This window comes from Euprymna scolopes, chromosome 19, assembly GCF_053919585.1.
Source record: "Euprymna scolopes isolate OS-2025 chromosome 19, ASM5391958v1, whole genome shotgun sequence".
NCBI classification, from domain to species: Eukaryota; Metazoa; Mollusca; class Cephalopoda; order Sepiida; family Sepiolidae; genus Euprymna; species Euprymna scolopes.
In genome coordinates, this window is record NC_136500.1 from 140,705,180 (window position 1) to 140,724,617 (window position 19,438).

The following is a 19,438-nucleotide window of genomic DNA, read 5'->3' on the forward strand; positions in this document are numbered from 1 at the left end:
CTATGACGTATATAAACTGATAGGTTTTGTCATTTCATAATCATGTTATCATCTTTCACGCAGATTAAAGATGAATTAGATTGCCTGATTAGTTTGGTAATCTATGACGTATATAAACTGATAGGTTTTGTCATTTCATAATCATGTTATCATCTTTCACGCAGATTAAAGATGAATTAGATTGCCTGATTAGTAAATACTGTTTGGTAATCTATGACGTATATAAACTGATAGGTTTTGTCATTTCATAATCATGTTATCATCTTTCACGCAGATTAAAGATGAATTAGATTGCCTGATTAGTAAATACTGTTTGGTAATCTATGACGTATATAAACTGATAGGTTTTGTCATTTCATAATCATGTTATCATCTTTCACGCAGATTAAAGATGAATTAGATTGCCTGATTAGTAAATACTGTTTGGTAATCTATGACGTATATAAACTGATAGGTTTTGTCATTTCATAATCATGTTATCATCTTTCACGCAGATTAAAAATGAATTAGATTGCCTGATTAGTAAATACTGTTTGGTAATCTATGACGTATATAAACTGATAGGTTTTGTCATTTCATAATCATGTTATCATCTTTCACGCAGATTAAAGATGAATTAGATTGCCTGATTAGTTTGGTAATCTATGACGTATATAAACTGATAGGTTTAGTCATTTCATAATCATGTTATCTTTCACGCAGATTAAAAATGAATTAGATTGCCTGATTAGTAAATACTGTTTGGTAATCTATTACGTATATAAACTGATAGGTTTAGTCATTTTATAATCATGTTATCATCTTTCACGCAGATTAAAAAACTGATTAGTAAAGTGGTGTTTACTTTGTCACTAAGGTTATCAATTTTGACTTACCCCATTTTAAAATGAATTGTTCCAAAATCAAAGTATGTTGTCCTATCAACTAAAACTAGAATTTTAAATAAATTCATTTTAAAAAGCAACATTTGTTTTATTGATTTAAAGAATATTTAGCTGATAATTATTTTATGATGAGACATTTGTTTTAAAAAAAAAAATTGTTATAATTTTTAAATGAAAGAGATTTGATTTATTTAAAGAATATTTCACAAGAAACACTCGTCTAGCTGAAAGCACTATCAATAATTCTCCCCACTCTTTATCTGTGCTGAAACCTAAACGTAGATTCCATGAACAAAGCTTCTTTCTTAGAACTGCACGCCTGTGGAATTGTCTTCCGTTTTCCTGCTTTCCTATCAACTAAAACTAGAATTTTAAATAAATTCATTTTAAAAAGCGACGTTTGTTTTATTGATTTGAAGAATATTTAGCTGATAATTATTTTATGATGAGACATTTGTTTTAAGAAAAAAAATTAAATTGTTATAATTTTTGAATGAAAGAAATTTGATTTATTTAAAGAATATTTTACTGGCAATGCTATTATTTTTACAGAAGAAAAAGTAATTTAATGAAGACATTTATTTTGAAAAGAATATTGGTCCCCCGATTTATCTGAGAGGGACCTATGTTTTCAGTGGTGTCCGTTAGTCCGGATGATTGCCAGATAACCATCCATTAATTTTTCCTAAAATTTCATTAAATAGATGTGCACAGCAAAAAAAAATTTTTGTGAAAATTCCCATTGCACAAAAGAGGTAAATAATGTCCAAAAATGACATGTTTTGCCCCATAAATTTTGATCCATCCATTAGATTTTTCTGAATCTTGGTCAAAGTATGGAGCCGATTGTTCTTAATATAAATCCAGTATGGGTGATCCTGGCAAAATTCTGGTTTGCGTCCCTAGAGACTTTCAGTGCTAAAAACAACCCTTTTTTGTGGCTCTTTTTTCATATTTCTCAACAAAAACTTGATATGTCTGACTATGTAGTGGTTTTTCACTGGTCAACTCAAATATACATGTGTTAAGGCCAGAAACTGCACCAGTTTTCCATTTTACACTGGGATTTGGCATATCCAGGGACTCGAGACGCCAAGAATGCCCCAAAATGGCCAAAAATGACACTTTTTGTCCCATTTTCCTGAAACTTGGCCAAAATGTGGAGCCCATTGTTCTTAATATTAATTCAGTATGGGTGACCTTGGCAAAATTCTGGTTCGCATCCCTCTAGAACTTTTAGGGCTAAACTTGATATGTATGTCTATATAGTGGTTTTCCATGGTGCTGAATTCAAATATACATACGTTAAGGCATGAAACTGCACTTTTTGTCCATTTTTCACTGAGATTCAGCATTCCCAGGAGCTGAAAAGGGGTCACAAATGCCCCAAAATTGCAAAAAAGACCACTTTTTACCCCATAACTTTTGCCCCATCCATTAGATTTTTCTGAAACTTGGCGAAAATATGAAGGCAACGTTGGCCCTTCACACTTCTCGCATTCATCATTTCTTCACTATTTTTTGTGGCATCATCTCACATGCAGCACAAGAGGGGGACCATGCATGCGCGGCTTGTTATTATTATTAGCAGTAAATTATATTAAACTAGCGGAGGAGGTGAAGGGGCTTTTCCTGGGCGTTAAATACACTTAAATATGATATTTTAATTAGTTCAGATTTCATATGTATTATTGTAGTTGTGATTTCAAAAGTTGAAAAAAAAAAAGTATTTGGGTGCCATCAGTTAGAATTGAAACCAAAAGCCCAACTGTAGCATTTAAAGCTGGTGACGTTACCACTATACCAACGTGACACACATATAAACTGATTAAAAATGAAAAATAAACCAAGATGAATTTACAAAATGTATAATGATTTTTTTTTTCAATTTTGACCCATTTTTGACCCCCTTAAAAACTATTTCAACCGGCTAAAGACCGATAAAAGAGTGATCCGTAAAACCCCAATCATTTGGGGTCCCTGCGGCTTTTAGTTTCAGAGGAAATAGGTTGAAAATATGGAGGCAGACAGACAGACAGACATATAGCAGTTTATACAGGGTGACCCCCCCCCCCTAAAAAAAAAAACCGGGCCCCAACTCTAATTAGGCCCCGTTTCTTAGTGTTGTGTCCGAATGAAATGGAACTTTGGTCATAACTAGTTTATTATATTCAAAACAGCACATCAAAACACTAGAGTCTTTGGCCTTTTTTTCTCCGTTCTACAGCATATGTTCTAGATGGCCTCCATTTAGCTTTTTTTTTTTTTTTTTTGGGTCACCTGTATATTATATTAAGTATCGAAAGCACCATGGAATTTCCACAAGGTCTATATAGTTGTCTATAGCAGAGTATCTATCTGGTTGGGCTCCTTGCTCGGACCACTGTGACTGTCTCTATCAACTGCCTTAGATCATCTGGATCACAGTTGGTGTCATGTATAATTTGCTGGGTGTATGTGGATATAGGTTGTCCTATGCTCATGCACCAGTGCCGTGGAGTCCACAGTAATACATTTCTCACCAGCTCTTCTTGCTCGTCTGACTGACCGGTAAATCATAGACATCGCTCTCTGTTGGTGGTAGATATGGCAGGTAGGTTGCCATAAAGTTGCTGTTTCATGGGACGATCTTGCTAAGATATATTTAACACTGTTCGTGACATACAGATGTACGTGCCGTCTGGCTTTCTTTTTAATCTTTTGGTGAGTGTGCACCGTAAACAAGAACAGACTCCGACACTGATCTGAAGAACTGCCTTTTCAGTTTGCCAGTTAACCTTGAAATCCATACTGACCGCAGCTTATCTAATTCAGCCCATGCTTTTGAGGTGCAAATTTCAATCTCTCTCTCCATGGAACCTATGTTATAGCATAGCAACTTATATTCTATTAAATGTATACAGTGAATCATTTCCAATGTTTTAGCATTAAATAATTCAAATAGGTTTAATATGTTGTAAAGCAGACAACAGCAAATCCAATTACGGTTAATTTTTTTCTTTTTAGGGATCCAAATATGTGGATGGTTCGATGTCGCATGGGTGAGGAGAAATCAACGGCTATGTTGCTGATGAGGAAATTTTTTACATATCAGTTTACGGAAGAAGTGAGTATTTAACGACTGGATGACTTGAAAGTTTAAAATATTTATAAATAGCAGATAGACAAACTTGGGAAACTGCAGGGATCCGTGGTGTAACGGAAAAGTACTAGTAAAATCAGTTGTGACTCTCTTCTGGATGTTGAAGGTTCAATCTTTGGTATGGGCAATATGAAAAAATACAATTGCGAATTACTCGAGACTTCCACCCAGTCATGGCTGACAGAATGAAAACATGCTACGCCCTGTGGATTAAATAAAAGTTTCTATTTCAAATTCCAAGCAGCCAAGTTAGACAGAAAGATTCCAGTAATCAACAAGATGCACCTGAAGGTTACATCGGTCAAAACATTGTGTGAATAGCACTCAAGATGAGAACAGTAGACTAAATAATCCAAATCATATAAACTAGCGGGACCTGTGGAAATTCCACAGGGGACTCATTCATATGTAATATATTGATGTTGGCATTCTGTAGATGTTCAGTGTTAATGGAGATGCTCTGATATTCTTGTAGCTTTTTTGTTCAAACTGCAAAAGTATTTATCTAAGCTAGCAGGGACGCCCGGCAAAGCCCAGTTGTAAAGTACGCTTAAATATGATATTTTAATTCTTGCAGATTTTGTACATGTTATATCAATTTTTATATATTATAAAATTGCGATTTCAAAAATAAAAAAATATATTCATATTACTTGGGAGCATTAGATTGAATTGAAACCGAAATAAAAACTTATGAAAAAAAAAAAAAAAAATATATATATATATATATATATATATAACTTGAGTTCCTTCAGCCATAACCAAAACTTATGAAGAATTCTTGGTAAAATTATTTATGACAAGAAATGAAGTACATAAGAATTAAACAACTCTAATGTCAGCGTGACACAGAAAATAACACACGCTATCGTATTAATATATAGAATATGAATCCTCATTTCAAAAATTCAGAAATATTAAATATCGTTTGGATTATTTAGATTACTGTTCTCATCTTGAGTTTTATTTTTACAATGTTTCCGTCGATGTAACCTCCAATCTTCTTCAGGCGTGTATTGTTGAACTTGAAAATCTCTCTTTCAAGCTTGAGAGACTGCATGGAATTTGGAATGGAACCCTTTGTTTAATCCATAGGATTAACATGCTCTCGTTCAGTCAGTCATGACTTTTAAAAATGCAAAAAAAAAAAATTGTGAATTACTTAGGACTTCCACATGATTATGGCTAATGAAACGATTTATATGTTACTGATGGAAAAGCTTGGTTGGATATAATATGTATTTAATGAAATTGATTGGAATTCCAATTCTCAATAATACATAACAGCGACTGATATGATAAAATTTATTGGCTAGTCAAAATAAAATATTGATGCATTAATTTTGAAGTCTAACTTGGAAAATCTAATTGATGTAATTTTGTATATTAGATTAAATAATTGTTGAAATAAAAAATAGGAAAAATTCAATTTTTTATTTATTTATTTATTTTTTTTTTAATTCCTAATTATTTTTAAAATCAACTTTTGGACATGATTACCTTAACATCTATTGAAAGGCTCCATCATCCCAAATTCTCCTTCCAAGTTTTTAAAATAATAAGAAAATAAATAAGAAACTTAATCATTTTATTTATTTAAAGAATATTTAACTGCTGCTGATTATACATGGTTTTATGGAAATGGAAAGAGACGAATTTTTTCTTAACTTTATCAAACGTGGCAAACATTTTTTTTATATACTTGAGTGACCACTTATCAAGGCCCGAAGACCATTCAAGGATAAGGATTAATGACTGTAAGGTAGCAGTGTAATCATTAGTGGTTAAATTGGGAATAATTTGATTATTTATGGGGATGACTCAACAAGAGCTTGTTTACATTGGATTTGAAGGCTACCATGTTGTATTCAACTGGGAAGCAGGCTAGCAGGACAGTGTTCCACAGGTGGACAGCAATATTACTATTAACTGTAAATTATAAAGATAGTTGAAGAAAATCACTGTGGAGTTTTTACAAGTCCTACTATTAAATAAAAATTTTGTCGCTAATTTTTAAATAAAATTAGTTTTTTATTTTGTATATTTCATTCAGTTAGATTTTATAATAACTAAAGAATTAACTCAAGCTGAAGTCATTTCACATGGGAATTTTTTAAATGTCTTTTTTCTCTTCTCAGCCTCTTCAAATCAAATCTGTGACTGCAAAAGAAGGTCTCAAAGGTTATATCTATATCGAGGCCTTTAAGCAGACCCATGTGAAACAAGCAATTGAAGGTGTCGGTAGTTTGAGAATGGGCCGATTCCGACAACAGGTCAGTAAAAGTTTTATGCTTTCTTTTTTCTTCAATTTCTTATCACAAATTAGGGGACTTCTTTACAATATTTCATCAAATAAAAACAAAACATAGTTTTTAAATTGATTTATTTTGTGAATCATAAACTCTTGTGCAATTTGATAACAAATACTTCTTTTTAAAATGGGAGTTTTGTCATGTCTTTGAAAAAATTATTTCGTAAGATTAATTTGAAATCTTAGAAAACCAAATGATATCAAATATTTTATTAAAAGATTAAAATCAACAGGCTTCTTTTAAAAAGGTGTCTTACACTGAAAGGCTTATTTCAAATAAACCTTAGAAAATAACTTTTTCAAAGATGTGACCAAATTCCTATTTAAAATTTGCCTGACCATTTGACTGACAAACATCTGTTTCAGACCAACAACAACTGTTAATAATTCTGGGTATATCCTTTTCTCTCTCGACAAGGGGGTGACCTCTCAGGGTTAATACCGTCAGTGAAATGGAGAGAAAAAAATCATAAAACCAATAATTTTCTCAGAAAAAATGGTTTTAATCATTCAATAAAATATTTTCAGCATTATTTCGTTTTCTAAAATTTTCAAATTAAATACCTTTTGTGTTGTGATTTTAAATTTATTATGTGATACAATTATCACCATATTATTCGTTATTACATTAAAATACTCACTAATTTGATAATTTGGATAATTTGTCAATATTTTTGATGTTTTGTACATTTCAATATCAAATAGTGATATTGCAGTTGTGAAATACAGTGAAACTTAAAATAAAAGGGACCTTTTTTTTTCATTTATCATCAAAAAGACCATTGGAATATTGGAAGAATATCTGCACCCAAAATTGGGTTATAATAAAAATAATTTTTTTTTTTTTTAATGAATGAGGTGAGATGGTGATTGTGAAGAATCTCTCAAATGATAAGATTTTGATTATATCGGGGTCAGTTTCTAAATGAAAACTTCTTCTTCTCCAGATGGTGCCCATCAAGGAAATGACCGATGTTTTGAAAGTGATTAAAGAAACAACAAATTTAAAACCAAAGTCGTGGGTGCGTTTGAAGCGAGGTATCTACCAGGATGATTTGGCGCAGGTAATATCACCAAACTTATTTTTTCTTTTAAATTATAAAAAAATTTTACGCCTAATAAAATTCTTAATTTTAAAGAATAAAAGAAATTTAAAGAAAATGGATTTGCTTAGGTTTCATCCATTCAGTATGTGTGTTCAGTGATACAAATAGTGTGCGACAGACCAATGAATGACGAAACTGCCTAGAATGATTAATGGACTTTTCTAAAAATGTTGCTTCAAATTTGTGACAGACCAACAAACATACACAGCCTCAGATATAAATATTTAAATGATAAAACCTTTTGATGCTTTCTCAGAATAAGAACGAAAATCAAAATATTAAACTTCAATTAAAACCAATGTTATCTACTTAATTTTCATGTCGAAATGAGTAAAATATCCAAAAATTATGAAAAATGATAAAATAGAAAACTTAATTATTAATGAAAATATTTTTAGAAAATATTGCAAGTTATACTTAAATAATAAACATGGGAGGTAACTGCAGTCTGTCTAGTTACATTTCCTCTTCCAAATAATGGGGGATGAATGAATCATAAATTTGTGGACATACATATCACGTATGTAAAAATACAGTAATCTATGATATAAAAAGCAAAATGTGTGTTTGTATATCTGCCAAAAAACTCCTGACAGACGCGTCGAAACATGACAAAATTGGTCTCGTTTTAAAGCTCAATGTCTTGGACGTGGCCAAAAACATTAATTCCTTCACCGTCAACTGGGAAGTTTTCTAAAAGGAGGGGTTGTTTTTTTTTTCGTCGATATTTTCGCAAGTATTTGTCTCCGTTGGATTGACTATCCTTAATTCCAATGCTTGCGATTTCCGGTTTCGCGATGGACGTATGAGCTAAGACGTTAGGTTTTTTTCACCTCCTTTTCCTCCTTTGCATTATGGGTTCGAGCCTACCTGCCTACTACTTTTTTTTTTTTTTTAACACCTCTCTCCATCCTTTAGGGTTTCTTACTACACCACCTCTTCACACCTGGCCAATGCCAGGTACCCCCGCTAGTATGTTAATAATTGCATAATGACAATTGAGTAGATAACCTTAAAATCAACAAATAGTTCAATGGAAATTTAATTTCACCGGATTTCGCTGGATCACCGAAGTTAAGCAACATTGAACCTTGTCAGTACTAAATGGGTGACCATTTGGGACTTCTAGGTGCTGTATGTGCTCTCTGCTTATCTCGGCATTGTTTCCAGTCGTCCTGGTCTTCTCCTTGTCACTGGACTCAAACACTGCCGATTCAGAAGAAGTGTGGTTGAGGATTGCACAACCCTTGCCTCACAATTCCATGTGCAGCTGCTCCTACAGGGGGTATCCTTTGTCTTTCGAGACTGAACAGAGGCATCAACATTCTGAATTTAAATAAAACGTGTGGATTATGGTATTGTTCATGTTTTTATCTGTATTTAAATAAGACAACTGGTTGAGTTGTAAGAAACAAAAGAAGTTCTATAGTGCAATATTTTTTTTTTTTTTTTTTCTCAATAGAGATAAAAATGTTGCACATGAACCATGGTATTAATTGTTCGTGTTTAAGTGGCATGATAGTTCCTTGTCAATAGGTAATTAGCGTGTCTAATTTGACTGAAATTAAAGAAAGCCGGAAGGGATGATGAAAGTCCTGCACTTGATACAAGCAATGGAGGATCTCTTCTTTCCTGTATCCTGACTAGCCCTCGATATATAATACGATATTGATCATAGGAATATTTGTAGAATTCAAGAACATTGAAATACAATTGAAGTGAACTGCAATTTTCCTTTACATTTGATTTTTATTCTTACACAGCGGGGCGTATAATTCACTTTTCTATTTTAAAATAAAATGTACTTTATTAATTTCTTTTTATTACATAGTTTATACATCTTTTTTATTACATAGTTTATACATCTTTTTTATTACATAGTTTATACATCTTTTTTATTACATAGTTTATACATCTTTTTTATTACATAGTTTATACATCTTTTTCATTACATAGTTTATACATCTTTTTTATTACATAGTTTATACATCTTTTTATTACATAGTTTATACATCTTTTTCATTACATAGTTTATACATCTTTTTTATTACATAGTTTATACATCTTATTTATTACATAGTTTATACATCTTTTTATTACATAGTTTATACATCTTTTTATTACATAGTTTATACCTCTTTTTTATTACATAGTTTATACATCTTTTTTATTACATAGTTTATACCTCTTTTTCATTACATAGTTTATACATCTTTTTTATTACATAGTTTATACATCTTTTTTATTACATAGTTTATACATCTTTTTCATTACATAGTTTATACATCTTTTTCATTACATAGTTTATACATCTTTTTATTACATAGTTTATACATCTTTTTCATTACATAGTTTATACATCTTTTTTATTACATAGTTTATACATCTTTTTTATTACATAGTTTATACCTCTTTTTTATTACATAGTTTATACATCTTTTTTATTACATAGTTTATACATCTTTTTTATTACATAGTTTATACATCTTTTTTATTACATAGTTTATACATCTTTTTTATTACATAGTTTATACATCTTTTTTATTACATAGTTTATACATCTTTTTTATTACATAGTTTATACATCTTTTTCATTACATAGTTTATACATCTTTTTTATTACATAGTTTATACATCTTTTTATTACATAGTTTATACATCTTTTTCATTACATAGTTTATACATCTTTTTTATTACATAGTTTATACATCTTTTTTATTACATAGTTTATACATCTTTTTATTACATAGTTTATACATCTTTTTATTACATAGTTTATACATCTTTTTCATTACATAGTTTATACATCTTTTTTATTACATAGTTTATACATCTTTTTCATTACATAGTTTATACATCTTTTTCATTACATAGTTTATACATCTTTTTATTACATAGTTTATACATCTTTTTTATTACATAGTTTATACATCTTTTTATTACATAGTTTATACATCTTTTTATTACATAGTTTATACATCTTTTTCATTACATAGTTTATACATCTTTTTTATTACATAGTTTATACATCTTTTTATTACATAGTTTATACATCTTTTTCATTACATAGTTTATACATCTTTTTTATTACATAGTTTATACATCTTTTTCATTACATAGTTTATACATCTTTTTCATTACATAGTTTATACATCTTTTTATTACATAGTTTATACATCTTTTTCATTACATAGTTTATACATCTTTTTTATTACATAGTTTATACATCTTTTTTATTACATAGTTTATACATCTTTTTATTACATAGTTTATACATCTTTTTCATTACATAGTTTATACATCTTTTTTATTACATAGTTTATACATCTTTTTCATTACATAGTTTATACATCTTTTTCATTACATAGTTTATACATCTTTTTCATTACATAGTTTATACATCTTTTTCATTACATAGTTTATACATCTTTTCATTACATAGTTTATACATCTTTTTCATTACATAGTTTATACATCTTTTTCATTACATAGTTTATACATCTTTTTCATTACATAGTTTATACATCTTTTTCATTACATAGTTTATACATCTTTTTCATTACATAGTTTATACATCTTTTTCATTACATAGTTTATACATCTCTTTTATTACATAGTTTATACATTGGAATTTTATTTTGAGTTGTGGATGAAAAGTAATCTTGCATAAATAAAAAGTAATTTATTGAAAACATTTCAAAATGGTAAAGTGACGTATACATGATCCTTCTTGGTTCCTCTTTGACCGGAAATAATTTTTTTATTTAAATGCATTCAAAAAAATATTTACTTTTATTGATACACATTCATTATCTTTAAGAGATGATTCTGTACATTGATCTGTTATGACTTATTTTTTCCAGGTTGATTATGTGGAGCCTGCTCAAAATTTGATCCATCTGAAACTATTGCCACGTATCGACTATAAACGTTACCGTGGTTTAATGAAAACCTCCAATCCTCCGGTAAGTTTTATTTTTACTTATTACTATCAGACCTATCTTGCATTGGCTGTTGTAAAAGTGTAACATATTTCTATTGACACTTCAATCTCTTTACCTTTCTCACTATTCATCTCTCTATTTTTCTCTTTCCCCTTCTCTCATCTTTTGCCTCCCTCTCCCCACCCCTTTTTTCATCCACCTAGCCTATGCTTCTTTTTGAACATACACACACCTAAAATTCTCCTTTATATAGATTCCTCGAGGAATAAGTCGGCATAAGAGAAGTAACCCCTTGATAAAAAGTCAGGGTTACTTCCCTTTATTACATGAAACTGCTAAAAAAATCAAATCCTCAAACAAAATCTGCACCATTTTAATGTCAAAAAATTATTTTCTAAATTTTAGATATTATTTATCCAGAGCAATGCTGAGCAACAATATAACAACTTTGTGGATACTTGTTTTGTAGTTTTCTTTTTACTTTTAGCTAGACATACAGACACATATCACAGACAACTGCCCTTTTTATAATGGATAATCCATATAATTTTTTACACTAATGCTTTTGTTTAACCCTCTAGGGCCGCCCGTGCAATATATGGCACGATCCTAATCGTGAAGATTAGCGCCCGAGGTGACAGATATGGCACATTTCATAACTTTCAAGTTTTTAAATGAATTCGCTTTTTTTGTTCAGATTCATGATTCTTGATCCAATATCTATAATTTCAGAATTTTTATTAATATGTATTAATAAGTATTGATATGTTTTAATATGTATTAATAAGTATTAATATGTTCAGGCCCTAGAGAGTTAACTTGATTATATAATTTATTTAAAAAAAAATATATTGCTCTATTCAAATAAAAATTGTGTGATAGTTTTATTGTGTGAAGGTGTTGTTTTTTGATGTTCCTTAATGAAATGCATTATGTGATTTTGAAACACCTCAAACCACTTCCCTACCCCCTCTATTTGATAAACTTAAACTTTTTGGCCATGTCAAACGATCAACCACTGGTCTGTCAAAGTTATGCTTTGAGGGTATGTTAAAAGGTAAAAGAGGCAGAGAAAAGCCAAGGAGAAGGTGGAGAGAAAATGTTTTTGATTGGACATCTCTCAACAGTTGGGCATCCATCAACCAACTTGCTCTGGATCGCAAGGAATGACTAAAAATAAGTCATGTGGTTTTGCTATCTGCACCAAGCGGAAGATGCGTCTTATTATGATACAGTTTGCATAAAGCATTGTTGTGTAGCGTATATATAAAGATGATTTATAGAAGGCAATACAATGTAGCGACATCATGCGTAGACACAGACTGAATTAAATTAAGAAATATAATTGTGCAATATGCTAAGTTTTTAATTGTCCACTTTTAAATATTAGAAATGCTCTTGATCTTTTAAAATTTATTTTTACATCTAAGTAAATCCTCGTTACAGGTGCCAGATGCCGATAAGAAAAAACGTAAACGAAAACCAAATCAAAAACTTTTTGATGTCGATGCGATCAAGTAAGTTATTTTGTTTTTCAAAAAAAAATTTTTTATTTTATTTTATCATATAAAAAAATCTTTGCTTATTAATTTTTTTTCCATTATAAAGGTTAGGGGTAGGAAAGAGATAGGTGACATCTTCTGCATGTGTCATTTGCTCTAAGATCCAGATGTGTGCTAGAGTTAACTCCCCTTATCCGTTAGTGCAAAATTCTTATTGCTTTGATTCATTGACCTCTTAAAATTACAATCACTTTTAAGTCAATCTAAACAAATCCTAATGTTACGTATTTCAAACTTGTTGTTGCATTAATGATTTTGAGTGAAAACAAGTAATTTGTTTTTTTTTAATGTGGCCATTCCCAATTTCAATGTAAACAAGTGCCTGTTAAGCCGTCTTGTTCCACCACTGCCGGTCATCACATTGTTATCTTAGCAGCCACCTGAAATTCAATAAGTCTCATTCTCGAGTGTCCTTTAGGCCTCGATAAGCCCCCCCCCCCCTTTTTTCTTTTCAGATATAAATTCCTAAAGGGTAGCCATTTTGACAATTTGTACGGGAGGTGAATTTGATTTTAGGGTCACTACTTCAATCTCAGATTTGTCAACCGCATTTGTGGAGTTGATGGAAATCGTGTTTTCATTTTTAATCTCTAAGTAGTTTCCAGAAAATCGTCCATCATGATTGGTGATATTACAAATTATTTTCTCTTGTTAAATGATCACTCTTGAGTGTTGAGCCTTCTTGTAATAGAAAAATGTAGTTGTCCCAAGCAAAAAAAAAAAAAATATGGTAATATCAATCCAGTCATAGATTCACCCATGCATTGAGTATTGTTGCCACATCTGGATTGCTACATCTATAACGAGTCCAACGGCACCCTCAATACCAGGTGTCTTTAACCTTGTCAAACTGCACTCGATATAACAGGTGCTCTTTCGATCGTACGTTGTCCTGTCACAAGTTGGCCTATTGATCATCTTCACACATTGTGTTTCATGGTGGGGTGCTTCGCCTCTAGACCAAATCGTCTCCTATCCTGTGTAGTCTCTGGGTTCATTAATCCCTCCGCCGATCCCTGCAGCTCGCTGCAAAATGAAGAATCCTCACCACAATCAAGCAACTTCGGTTTATAACAATAACAACTATTTATTAAGTTCATTACTTCACAACAGCTACTGTTTAAATTGACGTGACTGACTATAGCAGTGAATGATGTATGACCAGACAAGTAAAGTCACAGATTTCCCATTAACACAGGCTAGTTAACATTATAACATCAGGTCCTGAGGACCCCAGGTCGGGAGCGCTTAACCAGTCCAGCTGTTCAGTTTGTTGGCTACGACTCTAATCCTCTCAGAATTCTTTTTTCTGAATCCAACCCTTTTTCCTCACCTCTCGCTTGGAGAGTAGTTAAAAACACCCTTTCTCTCTTCCTCTTAGAGTCTCTCTTTGTCTCAACCACTCAACATCTCTGGGAGGAAGATGGTTGCTCACACTGATATCTATTGGGAGTTTCCTGGGTTTGTGCGGCCCTTATCAGCAAATGCCTGTTCTAATCTAATCTAATCTCCTCTGACATCTCGAAGATAATTCCAATTCCGTCCCCATTTTTGAGACAATATACCATCTGGTTTGCCTGTAACAAGCCCATAATGATCGCTTGGCGGTTGGTCTTGTTTTGCTAGCTAAGTCTTTGCATTTCTCTGCAATTCTCCACCACATCCTGTCTGGTCAAACACACCCTTCACTGCAATATGCACCTTGCTGCATGCATTCATGACACCATAGTGTCACACATCTACCACTAGCCCCTCCCTTTTGGATAGGGTCCAAAAAAAAGTTTTCAATCTAATAGGTCCCACTTTGTTAACTAAACCCCAACCCCTGTCCCATTGCCGCAATGTTGCATTTCTAGTCCTGTTTTACAAATATTTTAATGGAATGTTCTCTGATGAACTCGTTGCACTTGTGCCCCCTCGACGTACATATCCCGGCAAAGCAATAGAATCTCACCCCTTCACTGTTGAGGTCCCTAAATGCCAGAAAGCTTTCTATTCTAATAGTTTCTTCACTCGAACAGCTAGACTTTGGAATTCCCTTCCTGCTACCTACTTCCCTGGCTGTACTGATATGCAGAAGTTTAAATGTAATGTAAACCAACATCTTGTTAATCTTTCCTAGGCATTGTCCGAAATAGTATTCCCTTATGTCCAAGTGGCGATATGCCTTGTTAGAGGTGAACGTGAATATAAAAAGAAAAAAAAGCTTTTCCAGTTAAAGAATTAATCTTATGTATTAGGTCAAAAATTACGGAAAATAATCAAATAAAATTTTAATTAAAAATAACGTTTTATCATATTTTGCCACTGCATGTTTAAAAGAATGCATCCATTATAGCATCCAACTTAACCGATTGGGAATATTGCTAAGCAAACTGATCACACCCTGTCTACTCATCCCTCAGCCAACATTTACGTCCAGACATTTTAATGTTCACAATATTGAATGGCTAGTCCACTCAAAGCAAGGGGAGATAAGTCAATTTGTCATTTAACTAAGTCATAATGAATGGTGGCTAGGCAAAATAAAAGAACTGATTTTTTAATTAAAGTTCTAATTTTTAGTGCGGATAATCCTGCATAATATGTAAGTATATCAAAGAGATTTTACTTGAAATACAATTTTTATCCATGCCCAATAAGCACCAAAACCTCTAATGCAAAACTATTACCATCCTTCAATTCTTCTTAAAATTTTGCTTGAGAAAAGTTATTTGATGGTGATATAGATCCTTGTTATCAATTGCATTCTCGACAAATAATAATTGGAATCGAATATTGGGCCCTGAAGAAAATTTGAACAATGTCCTGAAATTCTTTGAAAAATGTTTTTACTTATCAATTTTTATAACATCAAACTTTGTAAGAAAATAAATTAGAAAAAGTTATTTGTATTTTTTAAAAATTGAATCTTATTGAATCCAAAATCGATCAAATATAAAGAGGTAGCATTGGTGAAATGGATAACGATGCAGACTGATGACATTCGTGTGTTAAGTTCAAATCCTGTCAATTTCAAAGCACCAATTTTAATTTTGGCTGCTAGCAATCTTAATATGGTTCTTCTTGTAAGTACCTGGTTCTAGAAACATCCATAATTGAAAGTGGTGCTATGGAATTGACTGGATTCAAACTTTGTAAATTCAAATTGTCGATCTGTGTCGCTATCTACTTTGTCACAGCCACCTTTTGTGGTGGAAAAAAAAGCAATTATATTGCTTTCATTTTTTTTTTTTTACTTTATTATTTGTAACTTTTTTCTTTTTTTTTTCATACAAATTTTTTGATAATCTCTACCATCTAAATCGATCTTTCAACAATATTTTATCAATCTTATGTTCCTATTTACTTTGCCTCCCCTCGAGGGCAGGGTGGGCGGTTTTTTAATGTAGGCAAAAAAGGAAACAAAAATTAAAAATTGTCTTAGTCGTGAAGGATTTCTCCTCTAACTGAGAGCAAAAAATTGAAGTGTAGCATCATAACAGATACTGTGATGTTGTCCTTCTGTGTGCGTACGTGCGCGTACGCTAGCGTGTGTGTATATAAACGTGAATGTGAGTGTATGTACGCGAACGTGAATATATGTACGTGTGTGGCCGTGGGCACGTATGTTTGTGTGTGCGTATGTATATGACAAGTAATATAGCTTGAAATGTGAACGCATGTTTTTGTGTGAGACTAGAAAAGGCTCGCGCAGATCTCAGCCTGAAGGCCAGATAAACATTATTTTTGATGCATCTATATTTAAATGAAAAAAACATTGAATTTCAAGTAAAATAAATGGTACCTATGTAATTGTCATGTCACAAATAGTAACATATCCAAAAATTACGGAAAACAGTTAGTAAATTATTTGTGAAAAATAGTTCCGATTATGGTAAAAATACTTAGATTAGTTTACACACAAAGGTGGACATATTGGGTTACGTGAGCAAAGGGGAAGTAACTCAGTTAAAACTCCATATATAGCAGACAGAATTTATTAAGAAAACAAAAATATGCATATATTTACATAATTTGTGAATTTTTAAAAAATAACTTTTTTAAGTGTTTGAATTAATTTTTTTTATAAAAAATAACTGATTGAATTTTGGCATGAGATTTCCGAGAAATTAAAAACTTAATTACCTCCCCTGTTAACCCTCCAATTTGAATCAAAAGATTTTGAAACCAAATCACTAGATTTTATAAATGTCTTTTCATGATTAATTAATTTTCTACTTCATCAGTTTCCGTAATTTTTTGGATATATTTGCAACATGATAATTACGTAGGTACCATTTGTTTTATTCAGTATTTTTGTTATTTAAATATAGAAGCACTTTATTTTCTATTGTATAATTTTTTGTTTTCATACTTAATCCAAATGGGTTTTAATTAGCTAAGAATTCAAGGGAAGTAACTCTCAATCTCGTCACATTTTTTATTTCACATTTATAAACATTGTTTTTTATTATATAATTTTTTTGTTTTTATATCTGATCCAAATGGGTCACTTGACATGCTAGTAGCATTTAAATATGCTGTTGTCTTAATCTTTCTCATTTCTTAGAGCAATTGGTGGTGAAGTGACCGTCGATGGAGACTTTCTAATTTTTGAAAGCAATCGCTACAACAGGAAAGGATTTCTCTTTAAGAGTTTTGCCATGTCTGCAATTGTAAGTTATCTCAGCAATTTCCCTTTTGTATTTTTCTCTATTTTGCAAAACACGAACAAAGCTTCTTTCCCAGAACTCCCTGCCTGTGGAACACTGTTCCGCTGGCCTGCTTCCCAGTTGAATACAGCATGGTAGCCTTTAAATCCTATGTAAACAAGTTCTTGTTGAGATGGCCCTATAAATAATCAAATTCTATACCATTAACGATTACTACACTACCACCTTATATTCATTAACTCTTATCCTCGAGTGGCCTTCGAGCTTTAATCAGTGGTGACTTCCAAGTAAAATAAATATTAATTTCCAAAGTTCTGAAATTTTTAGATGAGAGCCAATTGTTTATATTGCTTGTATTGATTGGACTATTGTCCTCATCTTGAGTGTTATATGTGCAACGTTTCTGTCAGATTGCCCTTTGCCTATCTTCAGGCATATTGGTTGATGTTTAGAGAAGAAAAGAGAAAAGTTACTGGCTCCGTAGATATTTTCGTATTCTGTGAGTTAGTATTTATTTTATGGTTTTGGTTTCAAATTTGTGAAAAAATTGGTTGGCAATATTGGTTTCTATTTCAGAATATTTAAAAACTCTTATCATCTGGACTATGATTTTCCTCTCAGTTGTCATTTTCACAATGTTTCGACTGACGTAATCTCTCCCCTTTTTCAAGCGCATCTTTTTAAATTTGTGAATCTTTATGCGGAACTAGGGAACCTATGCAAAATTTCAAACTGAACACTTTATCTAACCCATGGAGGTATATTGTTCTTATTCCATCAGCCATAACTCGCTAAAAGTTTTTTTTTTTTTTTTACATAGGCATCATCACTTATCAAGGCCAAGAGGCCACTCGAGGATAAGGGTTAAAAAGTGTACAGTAGAAGTTGGACAATATAGTAATTGTTAGTAATGGAAATTCGGTAAATTTGTTAACTTATATGGAACGGCTCATCAAAAACTTGTTTACGTTAGACTCGAAGACAAACATATTGTAGTCAGCTGGAAAGCAGGAAAATGGAAGACAATCCCACAGGTGTGCAGTTCTAAGAAAGAAGCTTTGCTCATGGAATCTACATTTAAGTTTAGGCACAGATAAAGAGTGGGGGAAATTATTGATAGTGTTTTCCGCTAGACGGGTGTTTGTTGTGAAAGTTTGGCGAAGGGGGACCATAGATTGGAGCTCAGTCATAGTGATTAAAAGCATATTTTCAAATTTCTGAAAGATGCATCTTAAGAAAGCTAGAACTAACATCGTCCTATACAAAATAAATTTCAAACTGAACACTTTATCCAATCCATGGAGGTATATTGTTATTTCATCAGCCATAACAGGTTAAAAGTGTTAATTTGTTTAATGTGATACTAAGTTATTGGACTTATGTCATAGTGATTAAACTAGCAATACTACACCATTTTTTTCTTTAGATTGAATGAACTCAAATCCAGCATTATTGAAATGAGCATAAAAAACAAAGAAATATTATTTTTAGTTTTTTTAAATCGGTCTATTAGAACTGGAGTTATGACCATTCAAAGTATCAAAAAATGTGTGTTTCACGGGACATTCAATCCTATTCAAATGCTTATAAGCTTGTATAACAATACAGGTGAGAATAATAGTTTCAATAATTAAAATGATACCAATGTTCATTTCAAGGTCGAGAAAATATGATAAGACCAATGTTTTATGTTTCGTATAAAGTTCTAGGCAATCTTCTACTCTATCATCTTTTTCTGTTTTTTCGTACGGATGCTTATTTCTGCAATTCAGTGTGCTACATCTTTAAATGTGTGTTGTGTCCTCTTGCTCCCCAAGAATCAAACTCAGGCATG

The 19,438-nt window shown here is 31.7% G+C and overlaps 1 protein-coding gene across 2 annotated transcripts in view; it reads left to right on the forward strand.

Moving 5' to 3' along the window:
• The window catches only part of LOC145240010 (transcription elongation factor SPT5-like), a 79,443-nt gene that overhangs the window by 20,757 nt on the left and 39,248 nt on the right, over positions 1-19,438 (forward strand). For both annotated transcript variants that reach the window (XM_080103614.1, XM_080103615.1), the window contains 6 exons: positions 3,891-3,990; positions 6,165-6,299; positions 7,285-7,401; positions 11,307-11,408; positions 12,834-12,904; positions 17,502-17,607. In XM_080103614.1, coding sequence (XP_079959740.1) covers positions 3,891-3,990; positions 6,165-6,299; positions 7,285-7,401; positions 11,307-11,408; positions 12,834-12,904; positions 17,502-17,607 — 631 coding nt within the window. The remainder of the gene's footprint in view (positions 1-3,890; positions 3,991-6,164; positions 6,300-7,284; positions 7,402-11,306; positions 11,409-12,833; positions 12,905-17,501; positions 17,608-19,438) is intronic.